Source organism: Haplochromis burtoni, unplaced genomic scaffold, assembly GCF_018398535.1.
Source record: "Haplochromis burtoni strain Fernald_Lab_line unplaced genomic scaffold, NCSU_Asbu1 Contig_85, whole genome shotgun sequence".
Lineage (NCBI taxonomy): Eukaryota > Metazoa > Chordata > Actinopteri > Cichliformes > Cichlidae > Haplochromis > Haplochromis burtoni.
The window spans coordinates 1,696,246-1,709,195 of record NW_024582446.1 but is presented as its reverse complement, the minus strand read 5'-3'; the positions used below and the strand labels follow the sequence as shown (position 1 = coordinate 1,709,195).

Genomic DNA, 12,950 nt, shown 5'->3' with positions numbered 1-12,950 from the left:
GATAGAGGTAGATGATCCCACACTTTTTCAATAATGTTCTGGTCCAGGCTCTGGGGAGGCCAGCCCATGCTTTCTAGATGGTATTATTTGGTGGCTTAAAATCGGTTTGCACTTTTTTGTGTATCATAATTCTATAAATTTTGACAAGATCACCAGTACCACTGGGGACCAACACACAGATCCTCCACTGTATTTTGCTGGTTTCGTTTCTGATTTTCTCTGTAGAAGTAGAGGGAAAAGAAAATATGTAGGCCCCAAAGCATGGTGGAACCTGTCAAGTGATGTGTATTATTTGGGTGCATGGTTTTGGTGGTGGTAAAGCAACGATGTTGATACAGGATGAGAGGTGTCTTGAATAAGGTTATCGCTGTCTAATCGCTGTCTAATCTCTTTTTATTTTACAACTCATTTGATGACTAAACGTGAATGCTCTCATATAAAAATGTCTATTTATTGGGCGATCTTTTTAAACGAAATAATAATTTATTTTGAAAATTAGTACCGGATGTTATAGAGCAACTAAATCCGTTTTTACTTTTTGAATAAGCAGCGGATGAAAGTAGCTCAAACGTCAACAAAATACGTCAAAAACAACAAACTACAGTCTTCGCCGAGAGGAAGTTAAACAGTATGAACGATTTGTTTCATGTCGACACTCTGTAACAGTCTTTTATTTGTATGGACACACTACACATGCTAACTCTTAATAGCTTATAAGTCTGTGTGTAGGTATAGGTTGAGAAGCTAACTTTATTATATTGTTATTTATATTATAGTTTAATCCCACTGTTTACGTGCTATTTCTGCGTCTGCGTGTCTTCGAATTTAGAATGCGTATTTTCTGTCGTTACAGTCTGCAGCTTATTTTATCACATCAGTCCAGACTACTCTGTTATCTAAACTCATGTTCTTTCATCTCTGCTGCAGTCATGCAGTTCAACCGCAGGTGGAAGTTTGGTTGGGGCAGGTTCAGTGAGGTGGACCTCTTCACAGATCGCCATGAATCCAATGCAGAGACTCTCTCACAGGCCATCAGAGCTGCAGCGTCTGAGGAGCCCGATGCAGACGGCAGCGTGCTGTTTGGTCAGCTCAAGGGAACCGTGGTCGGCCTCAGATATTACTCAGGGGTGGTGAGGATCAGTCAGGGTCTTTTTTATTCCTCTAGTGGACAGAGGAGACAACACAGATCAGTTCTACCACACAGGTCAGAAACATGTGGAGAAACCTGAAAAGCAAAAGGTGTTTTTACTCTCTGGACAGGTGAACCAAGGGGAGATGGTCGGTTTAGTGCGGCAGCCTCAGAATCCATATGACCGCAACGCAGTGATGGTTGCCAACATTTACGGAAATCAAGTCGGACACATCAAGAAGGAGCTGGCAGCAGCAATGGCTTACATCATGGACAACAACTTAGCTAAAGTAGAAGGGTGAGCTGCTATGTGCCCGAAACTATTCTCCCTTTCAGAAAATAGGACTATCATTACTTGAACCCCTAAACAAAAGTACTCAGGTGTTGCAGACCACTAAAATCACATTATTAATCAAACCATTTACTCCTTTTTTTGTACATATATTCCTTATAGTGTACTGTTTTGGATAACAAATGTAGGATCCCTGGTTTGCTTCCAAGAGAAGAGACAAATCCCTTTGGGGTTGTGCAGGAAGGGCATCTTCCTGCAAAAATCTGCAAAACCAGACATGACATCGTCAAAGTGACATTGAGCTGAGGCGCATGTTCATTATTAGAGGATTAATGTTGGCAAATTGTAATTTCCTACATGTACTAATACACTTCTCATTACTTTTTCAGGGTGGTATTCTCAGGGACGAAAAACACCTACACCATGCCGGTGATGCTGTCCTTCTGGGGGAAAGAAGAGAGTAAAAATTCTGTACTGGAACAAATGTCACGCCGAGGATATAAGCTGAACACAGAGGGAGGCAAACTGAAAGGTACGCCCTGCACAATCGCTGGACTTAATTTACTCAAATTTAATGTGTGTGTATGCTCGTGGTTCTTCATTTACCTGCATGCGTTGGATTTCAGGCGACAATCAGCAGTGGTATAATAGTCAAGATGCTCGGGCATTTTCATCAAAAAAAGGTGTGACCACTGCACTAACTGCCGACGAGGTAAATAAATTACATTAAACGTTTTAGTAGTACTCTGTAAGCCTTTATAGCTTATAATAAAATAATTATAATAATTATACATTTTATTTATAGGTCCGAAAACACTCAAGGACACCTTACAAGCAAATAAATAACAAACTCATGGGATGGACCAACATGTATCTGTGTTGAAAACAATGTTTTTTTACTTATATATTTTTTCCTTTCAGCTAAAAAATGCATTTGATAACCTTTTCGAAGGGTTGATGGAGAGTAAGGATGGAGAGAAAGAAGCTGCTGTGGTAGGTACTTAATCTGTTTATCTGTTTTTATTTATTACCTGCTTTTGTCTGCAATATGCTTGTTTTTAAACTTCATAAACAACAGTTAAATGCAATGATTGAGATCCATTTATTTTTTTTATACTGGAGTTAAGGAAAGAGTTTTGTATTTCTCTCCAAGCTGTCACTACATTTTGCTTTTCTTTATATGGGAGTGCAGCTTTAGTGTTTAACATACAACCGTCTCTCTTTCCAGTCTGTGGCTACTCCCCTCCTGCTCCATCAGAAGCAGGCGCTGTCCTGGATGTGCGCTCGGGAAAACAAAGCTGCCCTGCCGCCGTTCTGGGAGAAGAGAGGCGAGCTATACTACAACACCCTCACGTGTTTCTCTGCCAAAGAGCTACCAGAGAGGGTTCGTGGAGGCATACTGGCAGATGACATGGGGCTGGTAGGTGACACACAGATAGACATATTAAACTGCACACATCACATGATCATATTCTAACAGCATCCACAGTCAGCGTATATTGCACTGTTTCCTTTCTTTTAGGGTAAAACACTGACTGTAATTGCACTGATTCTCACCAATTTTCACAAAGGAAAGCCGCTGCCTGTGGAGAAATGTGTAAGTAGGCGTGTGTTGCAGTCTTTTCAGGCAATATGCTTCATGAGTAACTTGTTTTCACCGATTACAAAATGTGTGTTTATATGTGTGCAGGTTGAGAAGGTTTCGCCCATTAAAGCTAAAACGACGTCACAAATGGCCCTGACACTGGAAGGTACTGAAAACTTTTAACACATTTTATGATTTTTGTCGAAATTAAATAAAAGATGTGGTGTGTTTGCTTCAGGAAGCAGCAGTGCAGTTGGAGCTGGAGTGAGTGGCACATCAAGTGGTTCTAACCTGTGAGTGTATTATTGATGTACATTTCACTCAAATTATACAACCTCAATTCCAAAAAAGTTGGGACTCAGCGTAAAATACATGTCTCAAAAATAAAATGGGACAGTGGGACAGGGCCATGTTTACCACTGTGGAGCATCCCCTCTACAGAACTGTAAACATCCATACACCTTTCAAATTAATGATGCCTTTCCCAATGTGCACGCTTCCAATTCCACAGGCACTAAATCTTACCCAAGTCCATGCATTGATTATAGTGGGAAAATAATGTCTGTTTTAATGCAGTGCCAGCTGAGGACCCAAAGATCACAGACTTCAATAACGATTTTTAGCCTGTGCACAGAGATTTCTCCAGATTCTCTGAATTTTTTGATGATATTATGTACTGCAGATAATGAGGTATTTAAAGTCTTCACAATTTTGCATTGAGGAACACTATTTTGAAGTTGTTCCACAATTTGTAGACAGTTTTTGCAGATTGGTGACCCTCTGCCTCCCTAAGATGCTCTTTTTATGCCCAGTCATGTTACTGATGTTTTGCTAATTAACATAATTAGCTGCTAAATATTCCCCCAGCTTTCTTTTTAGTACCACTTGCTTTTCCAGAGATTTGCAAGTCATTGCATTGTGTTTTTATATACATTTTACACAGTGTCACAACCTTTTTGGAATTGGGAATCTATTTTCTGCACTATTATATTCTGTGTTAGCTCATGACCCAATTCCCCTGTGTGAATCAGTACCCAGGAGGAGGTGATCTGTGTTGATGAACCACATGCAGTGAAGGCAGCAGATAAGTCAGAGAAAAGTAAGAATTGTCATCTCCACATGTTTATTTTAAAACTTTTGTTTGTGCATTTGTGACTCACTTGCATTTTTAACCTGACTTAACCTTAACCTGACCACTTAACAGGTAAGAGCAAAGAGAAGATGAAAGCAACCAAGAGAAAACCAAGCAAAGGTATAACTGTAACCTGTAGAACTGTGTACTTGTGATGTGGCTCAGGAGGTATAGAACATCATCTGCTAATTGGAAAGTTGGTGGTTCGATCTATGGCTGCTCCAGTCTGCATGCAAAATTATCCTTGGTGTAGATACTGAACTCTAAGATACACAGATTTACAGACAGTGTATGTGAATCTGTGCAATGAGTGTGAATGTACGATAGAAAGAACTTTGGTAGAATGAATGGGCGAATGAGGCATGTTGTATAACTGTGAGTGCTCAGATAGAGTAGAAAAATGCTTTAAAAGAACCAGTCCATTTACTGGTGAGAAAGTAGATGCATGATTTCTTGTTTTGCTTCTAAACACTCTTAATAATCATTTCTTGTGAGTAAAATTATTGACTTGTATGCTCTTGGTGCAGAGGGATCGGTGTTGTTTGAGGATCTGGACTTTGCTGCTGCTCTGAGTGGCTCAACATCTGGCACAGGCTCAAAGAAGAAGAAAACAGACAAGAAGTCCAGTCTCACTCAGAGTGAGTTCCAACAGTGCATTTTTATTGAGTGTTTTATGTTTATGTTTCTGTTTAAAGAAATAGAACTTGGACAGTCATTTAATATTTGATTTGGGCTTCTTCTTCTTTTTTTTTTTTTACATGTGCAGTTGCTGAATCCTCCATCACTGAAAGCCCAGATGACTTAAAAGCAAGAACAACTCTCATCATCTGCCCCCTCTCTGTGCTCAGTAACTGGCTGGTAAGAAGGCACACTTTGAAAGAACTGTATTTTTGCATGCCATAATAATTGGCTACAATTAAAGTTAAGCAATGTGTAGTTTTTTTCATCATTTTCCTCTCTTCTTTTATGCAGGACCAGTTTGAGCAGCACATGGACCCTAATGTGAAGCTGAATGTGTATTTGTATTACGGTCCAGAGAGAAACAGGAGTAAAAAGTTTCTGTCCTCTCAGGATGTGGTGATCACCACGTACAATGTCCTCTCTTCTGATTTTGGGGTGAGTATATACACAAATGTGTTGCAGTGTGGACTGAAATATTCACACAAATTAAAACTGAAGATAATCCAGCCATTGGGTACATTTTTTTAAATAATTCATAAGTAACTGGACTGGATTTTTCTCTTAGGAGATCCCTAATGTACTATAATGATTTCCTTTCAGAATAAGAGTCCCCTCCATGGGATCAGCTGGCTGAGGGTTGTGCTAGATGAGGGACACATCATAAGAAACCCAAATGCACAGATGAGTAAAGCTGTACTTGACCTGAAAGCTCAGAGACGCTGGATTCTTTCAGGTATCCCATGTCTAAATACACACACACAGATTTCAATAGATGACAGCGATGGTATGGTAGGGTTTCTACTGGTCATTTAAAAGTCTGAAATGAAACTTAAGGAGATACAAGTTTTAAAATATTTAATATTTTCTGTAAATTTGTTATAGGTATAACATTTGAAGATGAACTGTTTCAGACTCATAAAAATATAAACTTTGTTAAACCAGTTTTTAAAGTGTCTACTTGCATTTATTTGCAATGCATTTATTTTAATGTGTATTTTTGTAGACTGGCACAGTAGACAGCTCTAAACTAATACCATAATTGTGACTATTCTGTGCTGTTTCATTAGCGTCTTCATCTACAGAATGAAAATAACAGAAATTATGGTAATTTCTGTTACATCACAGAATGATATTGGTTTGATAGATCTTAATACCACAACTGTAAATACCTAAATAAACAAATCTTCGACGACATCACGGTACGCCATTATGTTTTTTGAATATGTAGTAAACAGGCACACTCATTCCTCTTCCTCCTCTTCAGGTACTCCCATCCAGAACAGTGTGAGGGATCTGTGGATGCTGGTGGCCTTCCTGGGTCTGAAGCCCTTTGATACGAGAGAGTGGTGGAACAGAGTGATCCAGAGACCCGTTACGCAAGGAGACAGGGCCGGCCTGCAGTGAGTGCTCAGAGAGCCTTTAACTTCTAGACTGCAGCACCGCATCAATCCTGCAGAGGGTGCCATTCACTTAAGAGTAGCAATAATCTTTCTGTTTAAAGCCTATTTGCTTTGCTTGTGTCTCCTTACTTTAATTTTAATATTGTTTGTGTTCCCTACTCCTTGCTCATTGTTGCATTTCTTGACTTTGAAAGTTTTTCTTTGTCTAAAAAAAAAGCTTAAAGCTCCAGGGTCTAATCTCTTGTACAGAGAGCCTCGTATCCAAGTTTTTAATCAGAATCACTTTGCCAGAATCACTTTCACGTTACTGTGAAAGATCCACAACAGACCTGACCACTCGTTCATGCTTTTCAGCATACTTTTACTATAGCTCTGCAGCTCACTGCTGGACATATACCAACAACAGTCAGTCAGCACAGACTTTAAGCCGGCCTGGCGTGATTGCGGTTGCCATGCAGGTGCGCCCGCCTCCCCTGCAGTGGCACCGCAGATCATGCCCCGCATTTTATGTGAGGGTATGATAAAGTTTTTTTTTGTTTTTTACAGTATTAGTCTGTGATACTTGCTACTGTGTGCAGACACCTTCAGACACTAGTGAAGTGCATCACCCTGAGACGGACCAAGAACAGTGAGGTGAACGGGCGGCCTCTGGTGTCACTGCCTGAGAAGAAAGTCTACGTGGAGCAGGTAGAGCTCAGCCAACCAGAGAGGGAGGAGTACGAGCTGGCACGCACTGAAGGAAAAAACACCATTGGCAGGTACGTGTGGAGCGTGTCAGTGTACTTGCGCAAGCATGCTTGAGAGTGACGAGTGTTTTTGCTAAGACAGAAAGTACCTGTGTGAGATTATTTGACGGGACATGTGACTGTTGATTCATCCATTCATGTCAAATGTTATAATAAAATACGATTTTACGTTCATTTTTGCAGATATGTAGCTGAAGGTACAGTCTTGAGGAATTATGCTGATGTGCTTGCCATTCTCATGAGGCTCCGACAGCACTGCTGCCACCCTGACCTGCTGGCAAAGATGTCCTCAGATTTAGGTAAAATCTGAAATTTGTGAATTAACGAGATCAAAACTTTTGAAAACACCCGATGATCAACCTTATCAATGAGGAAACTCATTAGTGGGGATTTTGTTGTTTTTTGCTTGATAATTAGGATGTTTTTTACTTTGTTCTGCTGCTATCTTGAGCTCTAACGTGTTGAGTTAAAATATAAAGACACTTTAGGCAAACAGTTGACTTTGCTGGTAAAACCTTTTTCTTAACACTACCTGTTCTGAGATAATCAGTCAAACAAGTACTTGTATTAATACAAACATTAGAAATGTTACTTCGTTTGCTTATTTCTTTCCCTCCTCATCACTTTCTGGCTTTAGGTGCTGCAGCAACACCGGCAGAGCTGCGGGAGCGTCTCATAGAAAAGCTGCGGTTGGTGCTGGCCAGCGGCTCTGATGAGGAGTGCTCCGTGTGTCTGGACTCGGTCCGTCTGCCCGTCATTACACACTGCGCCCACGTATACTGCCGGCCATGCATCGCACAGGTCATCAGCACTTCGGGACAGGTATATGTGCATCAGGCATTTGTAAATTAGCTGTCATTCTACATAAAACAAATACATATTCAGTTTAATTTAAATTCATATTCCTCTCTTTGCTGATGCTCCATATGTTGGCACAGGAGGTGGCGCACTGTCCTCTGTGTCGAGGTGAAATCAAGACCAGTGAACTGGTGGAGTTTCCACAAGAGGAAATGGAAGAAGAGAATATTACAAAGCCTGAGAGGTGGAGGACAAGCTCAAAGGTACTCACTTTAAGTAGGAGAAAATAACAAACGCACTTGGTAGACCCTAAAACAGGAGCCATCCCTTAAGCTTAATTTTCAACACATGGTAAAGCTTCAGCTAGTCTTCGCTTGCTTTTGGTACTGGGTACTTTTATATCAAACAGAACACGAACACAAACACTGGAATATAACCAAGGTTAAGGTTTTTCTGATTCTCAGCATGTGGCTGTTCATCACACCTTGTGTCATTAAGCCCATGGTGCACACATGGAAACTCAAGTGACTGCTAATCTCTAAGCAATCAGTGGTCTGGTATTTTGTATATAATAGAGCAGATTAGTTCTCTTTCACAACTTTAGCTGAGGTGGTGCCAAAAACTTAAAGCAAGCAGGTAGCTCCACGGTTTTGATTTGGCAGGAGTGGAAAATGGGTTTGTTCTGTGCCGTGTGAAAATCTGTGTGTTTGCAGGTGCAAGCGCTCATGGGAAATCTGCTCAGGTTGCGATCTAAAGACAGCAGCATAAAGTGTTTGGTCGTCTCTCAGTTTACACGCTTCCTCACCATCCTGGAGACTCCACTCAGGTAAACAACACTAAGATCATAGATTCAGGATTTGCAGTGATTGCTGTGGCTTTGATGGAGGACGGCAAGACAATAATGACGTAAGCAGTATGAGTGACAGATGGGATTAAGTTGGAGAGGGGCTTACATCAGGGATCAGCACTGAGCCCCATCTTGTTTGTTTGGTGATGAGCAGGTTGACAGATGAGATCAGGCGGGAGTATCCGTGGACTATGATGTTTGGACATTGTGATCTTAAGTGAGAGCAGGTAGCTGGTGGATTGAAAGTCAATGGAAGCAAAAAAGAATACATGTTCGTATTCTCGTATTAGAGGGAGGCTGGAGGAATGGTGAAGATGCAAGGAGCAGAGGTAGTAAAGATGGATGAGTTTAAATACCTGGGATCAACCCTCCACATCAACGCACTGCACATAAGAGAGTGTAAGAGTGAAAACAGTAGTGAGACATGCTTTAATGTATGGTTTGGTGACATTGGTACTAACAAAAAGCAGTAGGCTGAGCTAAAAAATGCCAAGATTTATACTGGCAGTGACCATAATGAACAAGAAATGGTTATATGAGAGCAGTTTGGAGACAAAGTTAGAGAAGTACAGTTCAGGTACTTTGGACATGTAGCTTAGTGGAGGGTTAGTGGATAAATTAAACAAAGGATGATGGATATGGAAGCAGGAAGAAAAAAGGAAGACCTGCAGAGGACATGCAGAGAGTTGGTGTGACAGAAGAGGATGCTGGGGTAGGATGAAAATGAGGCGGATGATCTGCTGTGGCGACCCCTAAAGGGAGCAGCCGAAACAAAAAGGAGTAGGAGCAGCTGTGGCTTTGATGACCAGGGAAAAAATACAGTGCAATAAATAAAATTTATGAAGGAAGCTCTAAATGTGTCTTCTATTTCAGTAAAATTCAGCTAATCATTTCAGTTACTTTTACTATTATTAATGATTGCTTTAAAGCCTATTGATTTATCTGCTACAAGACAGAAACTAGCACTGAAAACATACAGACTGTGGTGTAAATGTAATTGATTGTATTAAATATTTTATTTGATTGGTCATCATGGAAGTGTTTCCTCCTCACCAGAGAGCATGGCTTCAGTTTTGTGCGTTTGGACGGCACCATGACCCAGAAGAAAAGGACTCAAGTCATCCAGGAGTTTCAGAGCTCAGCGGCCGACAGCCCCACCATCATGCTCCTGTCACTCAAAGCCGGAGGAGTGGGGCTTAACTTGACCGCTGCCTCTCACGTTTTTCTCATGGACCCCGTAAGTACAAAGCCTGGTGGAAGCAGACATTCAACCACATAGGTTGGTGGCCAAAGACTAAGTTATGTAACAAATTGATAACATCTAGGAATCATGTTATCAAAGATTGAGATTTTCTTTGGTGTATGTAGTGGAGGTAGACTGACTGGAATAGGCGAGGAACAGGTCTCTGAACATTAATTAAAGTTTGTTCATCTTTTTTTAATCATTAAAAAAAATGAAAGGAAAAAAGAAAACAACACAAATACCATACATGGCTGTGTGACTAGGTCAGGACTTGGGCTCTTATCTCATAACTAAACTGATAGAACTGGTATGCATCAGGATCTGGCTTGCTTTACCACCTAAGGATAATGTTGAGGTAATGCTCACCGGTCATTACTTGTGCAGATGCCAACACTGTGCCACAATCATGTATATTCACACCGGATGGATGCTTGACTCACTGAAGTTTATTAATGATGAGTTCTGCTGCTTAAAATAATCATTAGTTAACTGAAATAAAGTGATGGTAGATTTTCTGCAGAACATCTGATCTTTTTCAGCTGTTGCAGCGGGGAATCCCTGTGGCTGCATTGATGTTTCACAGACTGACCTACTTGCACATTTGTACCTCCAGCCTAGCCCAGCAAGCTGCATTGGTTGCACCGATGTAGCTAGCAATGTCATGGGGGTTGCATCACAAGTCAAAATGGCATCAGAGTGCACCACTACTCAGCATTCATTACATCCCGTTAGATGTTTGTGCACAAGGATGACAAAGACGATCTCTAAGGATGAAATCTTGAAATCTATCTTGTCATAGAAGGTTTTCAGGAATAAATATTGCATATTTTCAGTTACCGTGAACTCTCTCTCTCTGTGTTTGTGTCTTAGGCATGGAACCCAGCTACTGAAGAGCAGTGCATTGACCGCTGCCACCGTTTAGGCCAGAAAAGGAAAGTTGTAGTCACTAAGGTCAGTAATTTGGCTCTCACTATTTATAGTGTTGGAAAGACATATTTTGCTTTTTTCTGATTAGTGATTTTATTTTTATTTTTTAATTTAAAAAAAGATGCTAGATTACTAGAGAACTAATCATGTGACCATGTTTGTGTTTTTTTTGCTGCAGTTCATTGTGAAGGATTCAGTGGAGGAGAATATGGTGAAGATCCAGAGGAAGAAACAGGACCTGATGGAGAAGGCATTCGGATCCACCAACACTGACAGGAAGACATCTCGCATCGATGACATCGTAGCTCTGATGGAGCTGTAGACGTCTGGTACTGGACTTGAACTGAAGCGTTAACACGAGTTACAAACAACGATTTGCATTTGAACCGTAACCATCAGTTATTGTGTATTCGTTCGTCATGGTCAGGCATAGTTTCTGTTGATGATAAATGTGCTCAACGGTTTTTAAGTCACCATTTTGATACAAAGATGCAGGACGTACCACTTGGCAAGCATTCATATTATTCAGCTGTGATGTTTAGCAACTGCTACTCTTGATTTACATGTTTTATCAAGCCAATACTGTGCTGATTACTGGAAGCGGCTGATAAAGAGATTAAGGTTAATAATTAAAGGAGGTGAAGGTTGGACAAACCTAACTACCTTGTAACAGTTTTAACTTTTCAGTTTTCCCCATGCAAAACTGAGTGTTTTGAGTTTTTTTATGACTCTAAAATTAAAGAAATGCACATGACAGATGTAGTACATCTGTATCTGCTATATATAACTGTAAATACAACAGCTTCCAGATGTTAAATGAAAACTTAAATGAAGAAAAAAGGATCTGTGACACATCTGTTGTCACACCACGTAAAAGAAAAGTAGAACAAATGATGGCAGCATGTTCAGTAAACGTCTGAACCATCTAACCAACCTCTAAAATGGATTAGTTTCCAAAATAAAATGCAGCTTTAAATAGTTTCCAAATCTCTTAGTCAATATAAAACCAGACATTTTGGCTGTTTACACTTGATTCTCCACAGCCTTGACATTTGACAGAAATCAAATAGCACAGTCGCAGCACGACATCCAATAACAAGTACAGTAAAAATTAAACAACACAAGAGGTGGATTAAAGGTGGGGTTTTTTTGTTTTTTTTATTTGAGCTTTCAGAGGGATGTACAGCTAACAGCTGGGAAACAGGACAGATGTGCACTAACTCACAACCTAGAAAGCTACATATGGACTTCTCCCATAACCTTGCCAGCTTGTTTTAGGAGTGTTTTACAGCTGTGGGTAACAGTTTTGAGGGGCACTCGGCAGGATTGAAGCAGGGTATTGGCAACAGCAAGGGACGGAGTCAACGTTCAATCTGTTGTGCCACTAGCAGCAGTTACAGTAAGTGAGGTTTTGTAAACAGTGAACAGCAATAAGGCAGCTGGTTACACTACAGAAAGGAAGTAAAGAAGTTAAACCCAGTTAATGGCACAGACGCACTGATGCAAGTTTGACAGGGACGTACATGCAGGAGACGGATGGACGGTAACAGATGTCTGACGAGTGCGCTGTGGTTCAATCCCACGAAAACACAAGACAAACCTGACTGTTAACAAGATGTGGGTGGAAGCACCTCATTACTGATCCATGTTTTAACTCTGTGCCATGCAAATACAACACAACACGTCTTGCTCTAATACGATACCAGACAACACAAAGCTGAAGTCACAGGGAGCTGGTGAGTGTCCGAGGCACAGACAGGAACGCTCATCTGTGCACTCCAGTGAGGTGAACTGTCATGTAAAGCGGGATTTTAATAACTGTCTGCATATCTGCTTTAAAGTGGTTTAGACATAGAGGTTTATTGCCAGTAGGATAGATGGAAAAATCCTGAAGCGACTGCATTTCTGCTGAGCTGCTCAGATTTTCCAAAGATCAGGAAGACTCGGAACTGTGAGTCCGTTTTCAACAGGTGCACTTAAAAGGAACAGACATTTTAGGAAGTAGCTACAGCTTTTTTCTTTCTTGTCAAGAGTTTGGTGAGAGGATTTGCTCCACACAGCTGGATAACCTCGCTTAGCATGAAGACTCGAGCTGGAGAAACAGCCAGAGCACAACTGACCAACCAGCACCTGGAGGTCCATCGATTGCAGTTCATTTTCTCATCATAAA

The 12,950-nt window shown here is 40.8% G+C and overlaps 1 protein-coding gene across 1 annotated transcript; it reads left to right on the top strand.

Annotated features, from left to right (window-relative positions):
* The first annotated feature begins 494 nt into the window (after positions 1 to 494).
* Positions 495 to 11,534, top strand: hltf (helicase-like transcription factor). Its single transcript, XM_005926065.2, has 25 exons — positions 495 to 628; positions 928 to 1,130; positions 1,261 to 1,427; positions 1,811 to 1,953; positions 2,048 to 2,133; positions 2,343 to 2,414; positions 2,650 to 2,841; positions 2,944 to 3,018; positions 3,112 to 3,172; positions 3,245 to 3,299; positions 4,038 to 4,105; positions 4,211 to 4,258; positions 4,666 to 4,776; positions 4,905 to 4,996; positions 5,111 to 5,254; positions 5,420 to 5,552; positions 6,084 to 6,219; positions 6,798 to 6,977; positions 7,149 to 7,264; positions 7,603 to 7,787; positions 7,904 to 8,026; positions 8,477 to 8,589; positions 9,667 to 9,847; positions 10,724 to 10,804; positions 10,959 to 11,534. The coding sequence occupies exons 2-25, from the start codon at positions 930 to 932 to the stop codon at positions 11,100 to 11,102; spliced, it is 2,907 nt and encodes a 968-aa protein (XP_005926127.1). The 5' UTR covers positions 495 to 628; positions 928 to 929; the 3' UTR covers positions 11,103 to 11,534.
* The last annotated feature ends 1,416 nt before the right edge of the window (positions 11,535 to 12,950 follow it).

What these genes read in the sequence shown, in the direction of transcription:
- hltf (XM_005926065.2), top strand. Translation starts at nt 930, where the DNA reads ATGCAGTTCAACCGCAGGTGGAAGTTTGGTTGGGGCAGGTTCAGTGAG. An exon ending in CGCTGCCTGTGGAGAAATGT is followed by an intron (nt 3,019 to 3,111) that starts GTAAGTAGGCGT and finishes ATATGTGTGCAG; the next exon opens with GTTGAGAAGGTTTCGCCCAT. An exon ending in ACATCAAGTGGTTCTAACCT is followed by an intron (nt 3,300 to 4,037) that starts GTGAGTGTATTA and finishes TGTGTGAATCAG; the next exon opens with TACCCAGGAGGAGGTGATCT.